General features: G+C 34.5%; 3 protein-coding genes across 3 annotated transcripts; 2 read left to right on the forward strand and 1 right to left on the reverse strand.

Moving 5' to 3' along the window:
* Positions 1-2,771: 2,771 nt before the first annotated feature.
* LOC121729700 (PH, RCC1 and FYVE domains-containing protein 1) lies at positions 2,772-4,135 on the forward strand. Its single transcript, XM_042118297.1, has 2 exons — positions 2,772-3,386; positions 3,489-4,135. Exons 1-2 carry the CDS (start codon positions 2,791-2,793, stop codon positions 3,946-3,948), a joined length of 1,056 nt encoding a protein of 351 aa, XP_041974231.1. The 5' UTR covers positions 2,772-2,790; the 3' UTR covers positions 3,949-4,135.
* A 4,420-nt stretch (positions 4,136-8,555) lies between these two features.
* On the reverse strand, positions 8,556-9,594 carry LOC121729522 (the record flags this gene model as incomplete). The annotated part of the gene is made up of 1 exon (XM_042118062.1): positions 8,556-9,594. A coding segment is annotated over exon 1 (1,008 nt), but the record flags the coding sequence as incomplete, so codon positions are not given.
* Positions 9,595-14,994: 5,400 nt separating this feature from the next.
* LOC121729701 (protein arginine N-methyltransferase 9-like) lies at positions 14,995-17,305 on the forward strand. The gene is made up of 2 exons (XM_042118298.1): positions 14,995-15,047; positions 15,119-17,305. Coding segments are annotated over exons 1-2 (2,184 nt in total). The 5' UTR covers positions 14,995-15,046; the 3' UTR covers positions 17,302-17,305.
* Positions 17,306-18,830: the final 1,525 nt, after the last annotated feature.

Below are 18,830 nucleotides of genomic sequence, written 5' to 3' on the forward strand. Positions count from 1 at the left end.
TTTTTTAAAATTAATTTATAGTCCGTCAAAGTGAAGAAATTTAAAAAAGTTTGTCCTTGGATCGGTACGTTTATATTTTTACTAAAATTTTTGTTATTTTACCGATGGCTTGATTTCGTATGTGCTAATTTAGTTAATAATTAGACAATAAATAAGATTTGTGATAGAATAGAATATAACATGGCTTGATTTTCGATATTTAATCAACATAGAAATTAGTAGATTTGACGTTTAGTGATGTACTTTTTTATCGAATTTAAAAAATATAAGGTGAAGAATCTGATCAGTTATTTAAAAGATTTTAACCTTAATAGCTCACTTATAACATCTTACTTATCGATATCCTCGACAAATATCAACCGAGTGTCCCATCACTATAGGCCGCCATGTTTAGTTCTTGGCAATATGGCGCCGGCCACACTTTTTTGTAGTTATGTCGCTTCCATCTGTTTCCTTATTCATTGAGTGTAGCAAATATATACTAGTAATCTGTGTAGTGTAGTCTGTGTAGTGATGAATGATGATCGACTCGTGATGGACTCGAGTTACTTGCGAGCTACGAATAATAAAAAAGGAAAAGTAGCTCCGTCAAAAAACATGCTCCACAATACTTGTAAAGCCGCACGCGACCTACGACTGTCGTCGGCCGCTCGCGACAATAGTCTGTTTCCTTATTCATTGCAATAGTCATTATATGAAAATGTATGGCACCGTTTCTCTTTGACAGACTTACGACCACGGAGCTCATACGAAGTATTAGCTCCGTATTAGCTCCGTGCTTACGACTGTCGCGATGCACGTACCTTTAGGTACACAATACACATTTCAATACATTTGCAATATTTAGGTGATCTTGAGCGGTGCTAGGCTGACGTTACATTAACATGACAGATCAAAAGGAACCAAATTTAATGGGAGTTACGATTCCTTAGTTTTTAATTTTTATTATTCGTAGCTTGCGAGTAACTAACTCGAGTTGGGCGTAAACTCGAACTCGCTCGAGTTGAATTCTCTCTGACTCGAGGTCGTAAGCCGCCAAAAATACATAAATTAATGGTTATATTACAAATAATAATTTTCTTTTTTACTTACAATATTATATAAATAAATAATATAAAAAAAAGACGAGTTGCACTCCGGGAGTGCCGGCAGAAGTGAAAACTTGATTATTATCGTTGTGCATTTTTTTTAACCCATTTTTTACGAAAATCGATTTTCAAAAAATCATGTTTTTAATTAATCGAAACCCTTACAATCGATTAAATTTTTAGTCCATTTTTAATGAAAATAAATAAAAAAAAACGATTTTTTAAATTAATCGAAACCCTTACAATCGATTAAAAAATATCGACACTCGAAAAAAAACAATCGAGTGTTCGATTAATCGATTTCGATGTTACAGCACTACTCTCCAACCGTCTAACGGTTTTTCAATAATAATTTAGCTATGGTCGAGTGTGTTTTTGTTTGACATTCGATCGTGAGTTACGCGTTTGCCGCATAACGGATAAAACGGATAAAAAAATAAACGGATCATAAACCACTAGCTTTTGTAGTTAATTATTTATTACGTGAAATCATTGAGGTACTATCACTGATCTCCATTATACAAGTACTGTATAATGGAGGTCAGTGGGTACTATAGACTGGAGAGAGCCTTATATCGGTGTATAAGCGTCAAAAGCGTGTAATGTTATGTCCTACTTAGTAGGACATAACAAAGGAGTCGGTCTGCATATTTCATGTAATAAAAGTGTTTGTTTTTGTATTTCATGTAAAAAAAAATAATAATTTGGCTTTAAAAATTGCAAGGCTTTTTACGTGTGTTTACGGATTCTTATCACTTGAACTATACCTAGTTAATCGATATCATGAACTAATTGACTTTCTTTCCTGTATCATAATGTGCTTCAAAATAATCGACAAATAGAAATATTCAAGAAAATAAACGCACACTACTTGTATGAAAATAAGCACAAAATGGCTACCTACGCGATGACGGGCTAAGACTACATCTATACTATAATACTTTATCTATGCGTGAAATAGTAGGTATAGATAACAATAATAATGCCCAAGCCACAGTACACCCAAATTTGTGATTGTTGGTTACGTGACCCAGGACTATTGGTTGCAAGTAGTAGAAACTTTCTACTATAAAGTAGTAGATAGTATAATAGTGGTGGTCCAGAGTTCCAGACTCCAGTAGCTAAGTGCAAATTATGTGGTATTATACATGGTATTGTTGTGTTTTATTTTCAAATTATATTCAGGTAGGTAGTAGTTACTAGTTGTCTTTACGTTGCCCCGTGTATTATTTTCCTCTATGCTTTACGTTATTTTAGTATTGGTGGTTTGAGGCCATTTAGGTTTTAGTGGTTTCTGGTGGATTAAGCGCTTATTCTACTTATCCTAGCTAGGCAGTCCTAGCTAGGGATAAGTGGAATAAGCGCTAAATGTTAATCCACTTGACTAAATTTTTTAGGATCCTAGCTAGGATAACTGGATAAGTGGAATAAGCGCTTTACGCTGCCGCATTTTGTGGGTTGGTAAAAATATAGTTAGCAAATAGCAACACTGCAACTGTCAAGTGTCATTCTGAATTTGTTTTGGTATATATTATAAAAATGCATATGTAGGTACGGCATGGAATTAATATGTATGTTAATTCCATGAGGTACGGCATTTAATTAATGATTTTTTGGTGGTTTTGTTGAAAGTTTTGCTGGTTTGACCTATGCACAAACTATATAGAATAGACCTATGTACGTAATACGTTAGTTCTTTAAAATGTTTGTAGCTGGTGCAAATTTATTCAACCAGTGGTTTCTATGTGATAAAATCTTATACAAATTACAAGAAATTTCTAGAAAACTTAAAGATAAGACATATTTAGATGCTGATATAGTGTGTATTTCGTGGTCCTATAATATTTTGAAAATTGCCGAAAAATTCTTCATATCCGGTTCATGGAAAGGCAGAGATAGCCAGTTTGTTACATTACCTTTACCAGAAAATAACACAGAAGACTCGAACCTACTTTTGGCCTGTAATGATTACAAAATAGTCATGATTTATAAGAATAACAATTATATATGGATTCTAGATATAAAGACTGAAAATTTTCAAAGAGTATGCATTACTGAGAGTCCCAATTTTAATATTGTTTCGAATCAATTGCAAACTAATGACAATATTATAAAAGCAAAAGTATCAGGTGACTTGTGTGCTTTTTTAACAAAAGAAGGCAATGTGTATACTGGGTATTTGCCATGCTATATTGCTACAAATCATTGCATGGGCAAAGTCTGTGATATTGAGTGTGGATATGAACACTATGTCTTGCTTACAGATATTGGGAGTGTATATACTTGGGGAAATGGCAGGTAACATTAATGAAAAATAAAAATAAAGCTTCAAGCTATGTTTAAATTTTTTTTCAGATGAAAAAAAACTTTAAACATGGCTCATACATTTAATATTTTCAGACGCTTGCAGCTTGGACATGGGGATCTAGAAAATACAGAAACACCAACTGAAGTAAAAGCATTGGCCGGAATAAAAATAATTAAAATAAGTGCCAATGGATGGCACACACTGGCTCTAAGTGAGTCTGGGGACTTGTATGCTTGGGGGTGGAATGACATTGGACAGATAGGCGTGAAGTTTGAAGATGATGATAATTTTTCTGGTGTACCTACATTGGTAACAATTCATGACCAAAATGGAAAAGAAGTTGAGATAAATGTCAAAGATATTGCATGTGGGACTCGACATTCTGCTATTTTACTAGAGGACAATTCAGTTTGGACAACCGGATCTAATAAATATGGTCAGCTAGGGCTTTCTCCAGATAAATCTAATAGTGAGAGTTTTAAAAAATGCTTTATTGCTTCTCAAGATGCCAAGATACTGTGTGGACCATGGTGTACTGTTGTCAGGCCTTAGCAAAATGTATTTTAAATTTGTTACGTTGCTATGCAGTAAAAATGGGCATAATATAATATTGTTAGTATGACGTTATAAAATGAAGACTTTTGTATTAAAACCGTTTTTGAAAAAATAATTATATTTTTTTATCTAAAGTCTATTTGCTCTGGCCTGGGTTATTGCTAATTATAATAATTGTTATGCATAAAAAATCATATTATAATAATATGATCGTGAGAGAACTCATTGCTGCTGGTAAAGGAGAACTGTCAAAAATGACGTTTTTGTATGATGGCAGCATTAGTTCCATTTTCTCGCCACGTTCATTTAAAGCCTTGTCGAGCTGTATCAGAAAAAGTTGTTCAGGGAAGTAGCTAACGGAGTTTTAATACAGCTGAATAGGGATGTGATATATCGTAAAAATACCAGGGTCGACAACCAGGTTTTCAAATACTTGCAAGTATTTGATGGTAGTATCAACTGGCAAGTGGCAACCCGCTCCTCGGGCGCCAGGCCTTGCAAGTTGCGACTTGGTTGCGACTCGCAGTTTAAATGCAAGTTACGCGCCGAGGCCCGAGCCCCGCAAGGCACCTTGAAAATATTTGCATAGGAATTCAATCTGGATTTGTATGGAAATAAGGAGCAAAATCGTGTAAATAAATATGTACTTTAAAGTACGAAGTATTTTTTACTCATAAATGCGATTGTGTTTCTTATTCATCTAATACGACTCATAAATGCGATTGTGTTTCTTATTCATCTTACGATGTAGACTGTTTTCCTATGTAAATATTTTCATGTTTTGTGTTTCAACTTTCAAATTCGCGGCTCGCGCCAACAGCTGAAGCCACATTGACCGATTTGTTCGGCAGCTCTCCGTCGATAAGGTATTCACCATATTATAAAAAAGTACTCTGTGGTATTCACTACAGAAGCCTTTAGGCTTTAGGCCAGAAGTGTTAAAAAAATTTTCTGTCATATTGACACAACGTGAAATTAACGTTGACACGTTCTTTCGGAATTGACAGTGTTGCCAGACCGTGGGCAATTGCCCACGCCATGGGCAATTTTAGGATTATTTTGAAAAAAGGGCGGAAGGGTCTTGGAACCGGTAAAATATGGGCAATATTGAAAACAAATACTAATAGTATTTCTTTACTGAAATAAAATTACAGTAATAATAATATTATATCATATAGTAACAATACTATGATACTTGTAGTATGGCACTCTGAATGAAATAATTACGTAACTTAACATTAAAGAGAGAAGTATCTAATCAACTCAATATAAAATTATATGATACTAGTTGTTCCCCGCGGTGTTACCCGCTATTTTAAGTGAAATATAGACTATGAAAAAATATAAACAGACGAACATATTTTATAACCTCCTCCTTTTCGGAAGTCAGTTAAAAAGTACCAATTTCTTGTAAAAGATTGCTGAGACGACCACATAAGCTTTACCCTGTGAAAAACAAATGAGATCGCATGTAGTCTGTAGAGCCAAGCTTCTGAATATACACGGCCTAACTCTACTGACCCTAACTTAAACAAATTCTACATACCAGTAAATATTATATATTATGGCTTCGCCGTTTCGCTACCGTCGCGGAGGTGAGGGTGTCAAGCTAAGGTTATTTAGATTCCCCTACAGGAATTTGTTTTACTGGTTATGGGCGATTTTCTGTCGGAAAGGGCAATTTTAACAGCGTTGCCATTTGGCAACTTTGGTTGCCATTTTGGCAAAATTTGACCCTTCGTGGCAACCAAATGGCAACCGAGCTCAAATGGTAACTTTTTGGCAACTTTTCGACTTGTCGCGCGATCATCGGTAAAAATATCGAATATATTTCGCAGATGAACTGAACTCATCGAATTGAACAAAATCAAAATCTTGAACGCATTTTTATTCCCAAATGAAAACAATACTTAATATATAATAGACAAACAAATTGTACCCATATTTCTACCAACAAAAGGTAGAGATAAAACTCATAATGTCGGCTGTACACTCTCGCCGAGAGCTCTCGGGCGAGAGTCTCGTGCGAGAGCCCCTTGCCCGAGTGCGATCATGTACATTCTCGCTTAGTTCAATTGCAGTTATGAACTCAAAGAAGACGGACCATTATTTTTCTCTATGCATCGAAAGATATCATTGTAATCCAAAGATCTATAATCATAATTAATTTTATTTCTCACAGATAATGACTGATAATGACGTTTATTATTGTTATTTTTCTGTTCTGCACTGTCTAGCGGCGCGACTAGTAGTGAAAAACGCGAGAGTGTACAGTAATGCGCTCGCTTTCCTCGCGAGACCCTTTGTGTCGGACGCAAATACCGACACCGGACCGTGAGGGTCCGAGACAGGCGAGACGAGGCGAGCGCACCCATTTACACTCTCGCACTCGGGCCGCCTCGCTGTGTCTCGGCGAGAGTGTACAGCCGACATAAAAGTAATTTTATGTAAACAAAAATGGAAGAAACTTTGTGACCACAGAGCAAATAGTTAATACGTACTGTTTTAATAATAAATTCTTTGTGTGTGACTGTGTGCACTGTGTAGTGCGATGCAAAGGAATTTTTTTCGTGGTTTTCTAATACTTTTGTTTTTAAATCTATTGGTAAGTCCTCTTTATTGTTTTAATCGAAGAAGCTACCTATAGACCTATTTGAAAAACCAATTTTACTGATTGAAGACTCAACAAGTGTGTTGTAAAATTAGGGTTGCCATCACCCAAATTCCCTTTGCCGGTCAGGCACGACAAAATTCCCGGACATTTGGCCGAAATGTGGTTATTTCCTAGGACACCTCTTAAACAGTATTTACGATAACGTCTTGCCAATTTTTGCTTTTCTAACAAGAATTTGTAAAAATCTGACTAACTCAAGTCCGTGCAAGAAACCGTGTGTTTGCTTAGCGAGTTTTTATCTTTCGTTTATTGCTGCATGACTTAAAAGTTAAATTTCTCTCATCAAAAGTGTTTGGATTTCACAAGGACGCTTTTCAAAAACCCGGCCGGACGGTTCCCGGACGCCCTTCAAACTAGGACAAATCCGGGGAACTCCGGACGGATGGCAACCCTATGTAAAATGGAGTCTAAATTTATTTTTTATTTTAATTTTTATCTTTTTATTTATATTTTAAAATACTTTTATTTTCAGGAAAACATGATTTTAAGAAGAACTGCTTGTGCATTTTTGTGTAGGTAAGTTTTTAATCATTAAATATGGAAAATTATCCAGTCCAGGAGTAGAATCTCTTCTTGACATTATGGAACTATAAAATTCATCCCAGCTAAAATCTTTCATAAAGAAGTTGAAATATTCACTATCATTATTACTTTTAAATATATCTTCTAATGAACTTTCACATTCTTCATCATTTGTAAATTTGTCTAAAAATTCTGGTACAAAACTATCACATTTACTATGTATGCTAGAATCTACACGCTTATATTTTTTGATAAAATTCCAAATATTCGTGACTGGGGTGTATCTATTAAATGTAGAGCATAAATTTTGCCAACTTTTTCTCTTTTCCTCTTTTATAATCCTTTTTTTGAGTGCATCTAATCTCTTATAATTTATATAATTTTCCATACTTAAATTACTTCTATATTTTTCCAAAGCTTCTCTACAATCCTTTACAGCCCTATCACAAATATCATTCCACCATGGAGCAGGTACCTTTTTTTAAATTTTTTAGATGAATTAGTTATTATAATTTTTGGAACACATTCATCTCTTGTGTGTTTAGTAGATCACAGAAATGATTATAACTTTCTAAAGGATTTTGTAAATTATATTCAAAATCTTGAAATAGATCTTTTGACATATTAAAGAACTTATCCCAGTTAGCTTTTTTGAATAAATACTTATTTACATTTTTATTTATGTCATATTGCATAGGAGAAGTATTAAGTTTTGTAAAAGTTGGAAAGTGATAACTTCCCAACGGATCGTCACCGACATGCCATTCACAATAGTCTGGACACTCTGGACTCACTAGTGTAACATCAATTGCAGAAGTGTTATTGTTTGGTCTGCCTAATGTAGTAGCACAACCTGTATTTAAAATACATAAATTATATTCATCTATAACTTCATACAAGTCTCGTCCTCTTGTATTATTTATTGTACAACCAAAAGCTATGTGATGGGCGTTACAATCACCCGATATGATAATAGGTTTAGGAAGATTATTAATTATTCTTTTTAATTTTGTTTTATTAATTTTGTTTCTAGGTGGACTGTAAATGCAAAGGATTGTAATGGAACCTATACCTGTTTCTATGGTTATGGCAATAGTCTGTATATCTTGATAATTTGGAGTCGGATGCTGCACATACTTTATAGAATTCCTAATAATTATTGCCACTCCTCCGTGTTCATTTGTAGCATTTTTATAAATGAAATTATACCCAGGGAAATGAACCCGAGGACTTGAAGTTTTAAGCCATGTTTCATTTAATAAAGCTATATCTATTTCTTTATCTATTAAGAGTGATTGAAGTAAAGGTTTTTTATTATTTAAACTCTGGATGTTATGCTGTACAATATTAATACTATCCATTACTTATTAAAGTTTTTAATGAATGTTTCTTCAATATGTGTTGTAGTCTTAATCTCATTAGAATTTCCTATACTTACAATAGTGCTTATTATGGCTTCTAAAATTTTTTGATTATTAATAATGTCCTGGGCTGATATCTTTTCTGGAACAATTTTAACATTTTGAGGATTAGCTTTTGTAAGAGGTGGGAAAGATGTTAAATTATTTGTTATGTCTGCATAAGTAGAATTATTAACTCTCAAAGATATGTTTTTCTTAATTTTAGAAGCCTTAATTGGGCACTCCTTAGAAATAGCTAGGTGATTACCTCCACAGTTTTTACATTTTAAAACTTCTGATGTGCATTCTTTATAAGAATGATTCTCTGCACATTTAGAACATGCTTGTTCATTAAAACAATATTTTGCAGAGTGATTGAAAAGTAAGCATTTAAAACATTGTAAAACTGGAGGTATATAATTATGAACCTTATATCTCCATCCATCTAAGAAAATGCATTGTGGTAATACAGTGCCAGAAAAAGTAACAGTAATAGTATTTAACGGAACAAATGTATTATTTTCTTTTTTCATAAACCTACGTACACCAATAATATCAAGATCACTACTTATTTTTTCAAATAACTCCCTATTGCTAATTTCTTTAGGAATGTACCTGACTACCCCAACCCTTTCCACAGAGGCAGCTGGGATATATGCTCTTAAGTTATTCTCTTGTATAAATTGGGCATTGAGGAAATCATTTGCTAGTGCCGCTTGTTTGAATATTATTTTTATTTTGCGGGCGCTTATTCTAGATCTTTCATGGACCCCTTTAGCATTTTTGAAAATTTTTGATAAATTTAGGGGGTTCATATTCCCTATTTTGGTGTCTTTATTGCAATGCTCTACGAAGACTATGAATTCTCCATTGGAGGTAGTATCGGGATATTTTCTTGTGTAAGAAGGCTTTTGAAATGGTTTATACTTATCGCCTGGGCTGTCGAAAATTTTTCTTTTCTTTGATGAAGACGATTTGTAACTACTTGCATCATCTCCATCGCTTTCACCTTGCATTTTGTTTGTTTTTCCTTTTATTTTATGTAAGAAAACTAGCAAATAAAAATTTTAACAAATTTTTGTTCAAAAAAGGCGCCTTCCTCTTCCCGCCAAAAAGAGCAAGTCCATTACATAAAATCAATACCCAGGTCCCAGCGTTGCCAGACCGATCAAAACATTTGCCCACGTTGCACGTAGGTACTAGGTTGTTAAAATTCAGTGTTGCCAGAGTATACCACAGAGAGTATACTCAGCCCAGGTTGCCATTTGTAGGTTCAAATGTTGCCATCTGAAACCAAATGTTGCCATTAGAAAAAAAAACCTGTAAAAAAAACGTTCTGTGCCTTATAATAATATAAAAATATTTATACCTACCTATTGAGTACTGTTTTATTGCTCTGCATTTTGGTTGATAAAAATGTAAATCGAAAAAAATCATGTTTTCAAAAAATGTTAATCCTTATGGTTGATAAATAATTGATTCCACAAATTTTTTTTCCTTATAAATTTAACTCCTTAATCCCCATAAGGCCCACTTGGGCCGCGCTAAATGTCAAGCGCCATTCCGTCAAGCACCATAAGGCCCAAGTGGGCCGCGCTCTTCATTCGATTAAATTTCGTATTTAGCTGATTTAGAGACTACTTTTGTATGAAGAAGTTGGGTTAGTTACGATCTATGATACATTTGCCACATTCTGAATGCAAAATATTATACAATCTGTGGTCGACGAATATTTTTCAGTCATTTGAAAATCGTGAAATTTTTCGTGTGTGTTCTGCAGTGTTGTGTAATTTGTTTGAAATAATGGATTGATTTAACGAATGTAAGTAGTAAAATACCTAAATTTACTAATAATTAATTATTTTAGATAATCATTTGAAAGAAATACATCGTAAAAACTTTTAGGTTACACTCGAAAATTTGGTTTAGTTTTTGGTGATTTGGACGTGATTTGCTTCATATATTTGTAAATTAATTACGTAAAACGCTTATACAAGTTATTACACAATGTCTCTAAGACAATTTATATCAATATTATGCATTACGTTTCTAAACAATTGAGAACAAAAGTTCACAGATAACGGCTATTTTCTGCCGGTCGCGCCATTTTGAACTTTATTTGTATAGCACTAATGACGAAGTTTGCTTGTGGGTTATACGAAACCGGTTTTTTTGGGTCGTAAATCACGGCTGTTTTTATAAACAATTCAAGATGTTTCGATGAGTTGTTGATACAAGGGTCTAATTTAGGGTTCCGTCGTGTAGATTTTAACAAAATATTGTTTAATTTGTAATCAAAGGGTCTGAAAAATAATTTTCAAAGTACATACTGTGAAAAGAATATTAAATCAGACTAAATACTATAATTATGATGGCTTGATAGATAGAAAATTTAACATAGCTGTTAATGTTTTTTACAGAAACATAAAATGTGGGTTGGATGTAAAAATATTATATTATTTGTAAAAAAGGGGCGCCATTTTTTTTTTTGGATTTTGGATTTCTATTTTTGACAGATTTTTTCCGAGTATCCGGTGGAAAGTTTTTAAATTTGACACAAATTTTGTTGACACCGCGCGCTATAAACTAAAGTCCACGCGGACGAAGTCGCGGGCAACAGCTAGTATTATACATAAAATATGTTTAAGATTTTTGAAATTTTATTTTAATACACATCCAAGACCCAGGAACATTGAAAACTTTTTGTTCCGCCTGCGGGACTCGAACCCAGGACCCCCGGGATGAGCGCTGGCCACGCGCAATGCGAATTCATTTTCATAGATATTTTCATGGAAATAAGATATTTTCCCACATCAAAATGTAGCCTATGTCCTTTCTCAGACTCTAGAATAACTGTATACAAAATTTCATTGCAATCGGTTCAGTAGTTTTGGCGTGAAAGCAAGACAGACAGACAGACAGACAGACAGAGATACTTTCGCATTTATAATATTAGTATGGATGTCCTTTCTCAGACTCTAGAATAATTGTATACAAAATTTCATTGCAATCGGTTCAGTAGTTTTGGCGTGAAAGCAAGACAGACAGACAGACAGACAGACAGACAGAGATACTTTCGCATTTATAATATTAGTATGGATTAAGAATTCTATAATGGCTCATTCAAATGCAATTTGTGTATTTTTAGATGTGCAAGGTGCATATTATGATAATGTTAATTTGTCTGTACTTATTAAGGTTTTAAGTGAATTGGGGATTCCTGGTAGGTTTTTAAATTGGATATATAGATTCTTAAATCACCGTCTTGTCTATGTGAAATTTAATGATATACTACATGGTCCAAAATTTGCACATAAAGGCTTAATGCAAGGAGCGATATTGTCTCCAATCCTGTATAATTTATATACATCACAAATTTGTAAATATGTAAAAGTATTAGGTGTTAATGTTCTACAATATGCTGATGATATAGTTATCTATTGTATTAATCGTCTACTACGCTCGGCCAATTGTAATATTAATTTAGCTCTTAAGCAACTGTTAAATTATTATAATAACAAACTAAAACTAAATATTAATTCTTCAAAAAGCTCAGTTATGACTTTTGGTAAAAGTCAATGTAATGTTCAAGTTAAATGTAATAATGAAATCATCTCACTAGTAAATGAACATAAATTTCTAGGTATAGTTTTAGATAACAAACTTAAATTTAATGTACATATAGATTATATATGTAATAAAGCTTACAAGCGACTCAATATATTGAGATGTTTAGCAGGAGTTTTTTGGGGCGCTGATCCAAAAATTCTCTCAATGTTGTATAAAAGTTTAGTTAGGAGCCACTTTGACTATAGTTGCTTAGCATATATTAATGCTAGCGCTAGTCTTCTAAAAAAGTTAGATATCATTCAAAATCAAGCACTGCGCATTATAACTGGTGCGATGAAATCCACCCCTATAAACTCAATGGAAGTTGAAACTTATATTCCTCCTTTATTCTTGAGACGACTCATGTTAGCTAAGAAATACTTTGTTAAGATGATTGCAATTAAGTCCTCACTTCCTGTAAGAAAACTTAAAGTATCTGAGGAAATAACTAGTTTATTAGATTCTTCTGTAATAACATCACAAATTATTTCTACAAGGATTTTGCCACAGATGCCGACTTTGTTCTTCTTCTTCTTTTTTAATGGCTGCCGACTTTGTTCTTCTTCTTCTTCTTCTTTTGGCGTAAGCCTCCCCATTTAGGAGTTGCCAGCGTCAGAGTTGAGGCGAAAAATGTGAACAGTTATAACTTATAACGTAAACTGATTGCCATGCAGCGGGCACGGGTGATGACTTCATGCGACCATGCAAATACAAGATAAAATAATGAAACAGAAAAAACCAGAACAAGCAAATAAGTACAGCAAAATATTGTTTCTTAGCCTTTAAAGATACACAGAGTACATAAACATAAATACAATCTACTTATATTAAATATAAAAGGAAGAGAATTCATATTACAACTAGAGCCTAATGTGATTATGAGCAATGAACGAGCATAAGATGTCTATAAATGGAGAATATACTAACGATAAAATAGATTTAAGATTAGTGGGACGAGGAATATTAGGAGGAAGGTAATCGTACAATGAAAGGTTGTTTTCGCAAGCAAAAAATATATGGTCTGGAGAGCCTTCATCCAAGCCACATTCACACAATGAGCTATCCCTCACCCTTACAGTTGGTTTTAAATATGACAAATGACATTTATTCTAGTGATCTATGGCCAATTTATGACAACTTTGAAGGTTCTCTAGAGAAAAAATATTTGGTAGGTACCTAACAATGTAAACTTCTTGGTACCTAACAACTGGAGACATCTATGGTAAGACCGACTTTCTCAGTTTTATAGAAAAGAAAACAGACTTTTACAAAATCTATACAGATGGGTCGAAAACTATAGATGAGGTTAAATCGGCTTATTATGATGAATTTCTGGATGTTACCAAATGTTTTATAATCAGTAATATGTGTTCTATCTACACAGCCGAATGTTATGCTGTTTATATGGCATTACAATATATAAAAACTTTGTCGTATGTAAATAATTTTCTTGTAATATCAGATAGTAAAAGTGTGTTAGTAGCTCTAGATAATAGTAATTTAAGTTTCAAAAGTAATTATTTAATTTTTAAGATCAAAAACATTCTACATGAATTAGTCAGTAATAAGTTAATAACATTAATATTGAATTTCTATGGGTTCTCTCCCACAGAGGAATTGCTGGAAATGAGAGGGCGGATACAGCCTCTAGAGGACCACCAGATGAGGATCATAAGGACATCTTAAAAGTGCCATTTACAGACCTCTTTTTGACTGTCAAAGATAAAATGTTTGAGCTATGGAAAAGAATCTGGAATATAGTAAAGGTTAATAAGGGTAAATGGTACAGTGACATAAAGAAAGATTTTTCAATCCCATGGTATTACACTGTACAGTTTGAATCAAGAAAATTCATATCAGTAATAACAAGGATGAGATTTGGACATTGCTTGGTCCCCTCCCACCTCCATAAATTAAGAATTTTAGATGATGCAAAATGCCCCAAATGCTTAGAAAATGATGCTGACCTCAAACATATAATCTTTGATTGCAAAGCACTAGGTCTGGACAGAATTTTACTCTGCTCTGAAATAGATAAAATTTGTAAAGATGAAGATATAAGTGTACCCCGCCGCCCAGAAGATTTACTGTCTAATTACAATTTCTTCAAATGTTTATACCGTTATATATGCTCAACGATGGAAAAAGTTTAAAAATAATTGTAAATATAATCGGCGCGGCGAACCTTGATCCTTATGACACTGACAGTTAATAACATTGTAATGTCGTCACCATTAAATTAGGATCATATTGGATGCATCTAAAAATGCCATTTATAAATTTTACGTAGCTTTATGACATTACAATAATATTCCATTAGAACTTTTAACAATTCTTAACATTTACAAGAAATTATCTCAATCTGAATTTAAGTTTACGTCCTGCAAAACTTACGTCATCACACAACGTAAGTTTTGCAGGACGTAAACGTAATTTCAGGCTGAGATAATTTCTTGTAAATGTTAAGAATTGCTAAAAGTTCCAACGGAATATCATTGTAATGGCATAAAGTACGTAAAATTTATAAATGGCATTTTTAGACGGCTCTATTATGATCCTAATTTAATGGTGACGACATTACAATGTTATTAACTGTCAGTGTCATAGGGATCAAGATTCGCCGCGCCGAGTATAGGTACCGTAGTGTTTTGTTTTTTTTTTTTTTTTTTTGTAAATAGTGCTAAGTGTGAACATTGGTGAGAGCCTGTGGTGAGAGCCAACATAGAAGAAAGACATTCCTTTTTTTTTAATTTTAATCTGTTGTATTTTGTATTATTATTGTATTTTTTTTGGAGCAAAGGACTCGTTTCCAGCTCCCAATAAATTAAAAAAAAAAAAAATTTATTGTATTGATCGTTTGTTTTCGGTTTTCCAGTGGTGCTGATAAAAAAGTAATCAAAAATAATAACAACGACGTAAATTTAAATAAGGTGTATATTTTAATTTTTTAACATGTTTACAGTGGCTTCTGGACGGGAATACATCACATATGCTCGCAACCTCTGTAACAACGGATGCTACAGCAAGGCTTACGATCTTTACTTAGCAGCTTTTAACAAAAGTCCCCACCTGAAGATTGCTTTCGAGCCAGAATTTAGGGCTACACTGTTCAAAGTAAATGAATTGCTGGCCGTCAGTAATAACGTTGAAGATATATTCGGTAACTTTAGCAGAGCGATCACCGCCTTTCCCGGCAGTATACACTTGTTGAATGAAATCGGTAAGTATATTTTTAAATATAGATTCTACGAAGAGGCATGGACACAGTTTCAGAAGGCATTAGAAATTGACCCGGGATTCGTTGATGCTGAAAAAAATTTGAATTCCCTCAAGAATTTGATGGTGGAAAGATGGCACTTCAGAATGCTGAATGATAAACGACGAAATGACTGCTATCGAGTAGCAATACACGACACAATTGTACCATTAAAAGAAAGTATTTTAGACCTTGGCACGGGAACTGGCCTCCTGTCTATGTATGCCACCGAAAAGAACCCAATGGCCATAACAGCTTGCGATAGCTCCAAGGTTATGACAGCACTGACAGATACTATTTTAGAGGAAAATAAGCTGCTGTTGGCTGTTGTAGTCGTCAACAAACTCTCTACAACTATGAACTACAAAGATATAGGGGGGAAAAGGTCATTACTAATAACTGAGGTATTTGATGCAGGCCTGTTTGGTGAACACATTTTGCAGTCACTATCACATGCATGGGAGAATTTGCTGTCAAAAAATGCAAAAGTTATACCTGCAAAAGCTGAGTTTTTTGTGATGGGTGTGAATTCTGATTTGCTTAATGCGAAATATCATTTACACTCTGCAGCTAAATCACTGTTAAATATCGGTGACTGCAATGTGCACATACTCAATGATGAGCCTTACGACTGCGAAGATGTTGACTTCTACAAGGACATAAAGTATGTAACAGAATCCAAGTCTGTGGTCTCAGTAGACTTCAATAACCTTAATGATATACGAGACAAACTGCAACACGCTGAACCCATAAATGTAGAGTTGAGAGCTCTAGAAAATGGCAGAGTAGATCTTATTGTTGGTTGGTTTAACTTGTATCTCTCAGACTATGTAACTATCACAACGGACCCAAGATCTCAATATAGAGCTAGGGCATGGCAACAGGCGATATTCTTTGATTGTATTCCTAGAAGTATTAAAGAGAACCAAAATGTTGACTTACATTTTCTGCTAAATGAAGGTAAAGTTACCATGCTGACAGATGCAACTTACGACATAACAATAATTTCTCCGGAAACTTTAAAATTCTTAAATGATACTGAGTACACTAAGGCAATAGTGAATTGTATCGGAGTGGTTTGTGTGTACCTCGGTCAGATGGCAGAAATGTCCGAAATGAACATTCTCGATCTGTCTCCATTCCCGATTTTCGGCTTTCTTATGCTAAAGAGAGGCGTGCGGAACCTTAAGTGCTATGCTAAAACTGAGGAAGATAAAGAATTCCTCGATATGGTATTCAAAGCCAATCACTTAGATACAACCAATGTTACATACTTGATAGGAGATAATTGGTCCAGGCATGGTTTTCACAATGATAAATATCACGTTATCTTCTCTAACATGTTAGACATTAGTGGCGATATTGATATTCGTATGAAGGATATAGGGTTGGCTTTGAGGAACAGTCACCTGGCACCCGGTGGCCTGTTCATGCCGTCTAGTGTCACATTAATGGGTCAGATTATTTACTGTCACTGGTTAGACGTTAACAACAGGGTCTGTGATGCAAACATAGGTGACTATAGAGTAGGAAGACACATCAATAAGTATCAGGTGTCCCAAAACTTTTGCCTTGACTATGCTCACCTGGAATATACTGCATTTACTGATTCGGTACCTTTAGGTGACTGCTTCAATCTCTCTACTGACGTTATTAACCTACCGATAATTGACGACGGTTACGCAAACGCTATATTATGCTGGTACAGCATCGAACTGATGGAAAGCGTAGGCCAAATATCCACAAAGAGGTCAGGCAGTTTTATAGACGGCATGGCGTTTTTGGCCTCTCCGGTCATACAGATGGTTCATGGGGACATTGCCAATATTTTACAGTGTGTAGACTCCGATGGTTCATTTAAATTAGTCATTGATGTGGAAGATAATTGAAAATTATTATTAGAGGAAAATAACGCACACAGCAGGAAAGCTATTGCTTTTAAATTTCATTAATTTTATATGTCGTCAGTAGTAGAAATATCTCCTTGATGTCTGCATTTAATGTAGTCTATTTTAACGTTGTTCGTGGCGGCCGAAAAGGAAGATCTTCCGACCGAGCGAGATTGCATGCTCGGTCAGGCCGAAGCCCACTGACGTCATTTCAGACGTTGTATATATCTTGCCGTTCTCCGAAACTTCGATAGCGCGATGCAGGAATGTTAGGCGAATTGTGGGTACCGCCACACTATCATCTATGAGAGTCTATGTTAGAAACAGAGTTTTAGGGCCAACGCTAAAACACGGGCGGATGCGGGCGCACGCGTTAGACCGCCGCGGGCCACGAATCCGCGGGCGCCCATCATCAGCGCTGCTATACTGTACTCGGCGATACATGACGGTAACGGTCACTGACCTCCATTATACAAGTACGCTGGACTTGTGATATCCCACCTGCTTTTTGTGCCTATTTGAAGCGGAATCAGCGCCCCCAATGCGGGGGAAGAGAACTAAATCTGGCCCGCGGCAGTCTTCCGACGCGTGCACCCGCATCCGCCTACATTATAACTTTTACGAATTAATGTATGTGATTGATGTGCCAGATAACTGTTTATATGTCAAGGCTCTAAAACGTTAAGGTTGTCTGGCAGAAACTGCTGCTAGTAGTAAGACCGCCTATTTGTACATAGTTTTCTTATATTGTGTTTTTTAAGTTTAAGTTTAGTTTTAAGTTGTACAAATAAAGTATTTTCTTTTCTATCCTCTAACTAATGAATTCTTTAATCTAAAACATATTATGTTGCGATTTATTTTGTTAAAGATTATATTAATCTTTGTAACTAATTACTATGTAATACAGGGAGTAAATGTGAAGGTAAGGGTAAAGTCGCGTAAATATATGTCCAAAATACATATTGATATTGCATACTAACATTTACAATTTTTATATGGCTCAAGATTATCTAAAAACGTAAACAACATTTTTAAATTAATGGTGTGAGATTTAGGGTATTGTAATAAAGGTTGGCTGTGAGATTTATTAAATTTAATGCAATTATACATTATTTTTTCGTAAATAAAATGTTTTTGTAAATGCAATTCACTTGGTGGTTTGCTTATTATTGTCTTTTGCCTACCAATCAAACAAACAATATTGCTAAACCTTAGTATGTTAGGTACTTTCGGTAGATTTATATAATTTATATACATTATTATTCTAGTCATGGATCGGAAAAGCAGATCATTATAACACATTGTTGGAACCTCTATACTCTACGGCCTGTTTTTTGCTCAGTGTTTAAACAGTCTCTAATAGATCTGTAACTTTTAGATACATTTTGTTATAGGTGTATAAGGGCCTGTTTCACCACTTCCTGATAAAGTGCCGGATAGGCTATCCACTTTTTTGACAGATTCTTCATACTTTATCTGTTAAGTGGTGGATAGCCTATCCGGAACTTATCAGGAAGTGGTGAAACAGG

The sequence above is a fragment of the Aricia agestis genome, chromosome 8 (genome assembly GCF_905147365.1).
Source record: "Aricia agestis chromosome 8, ilAriAges1.1, whole genome shotgun sequence".
NCBI lineage: Eukaryota > Metazoa > Arthropoda > Insecta > Lepidoptera > Lycaenidae > Aricia > Aricia agestis.

Excerpts from the sequence above, each read along its gene's own strand:
- LOC121729700 (XM_042118297.1), top strand. The coding sequence starts at position 2,791 with ATGTTTGTAGCTGGTGCAAATTTATTCAACCAGTGGTTTCTATGTGAT. Across the intron at positions 3,387-3,488 it reads TATACTTGGGGAAATGGCAG|ACGCTTGCAGCTTGGACATG; the intron begins GTAACATTAATG and ends TAATATTTTCAG.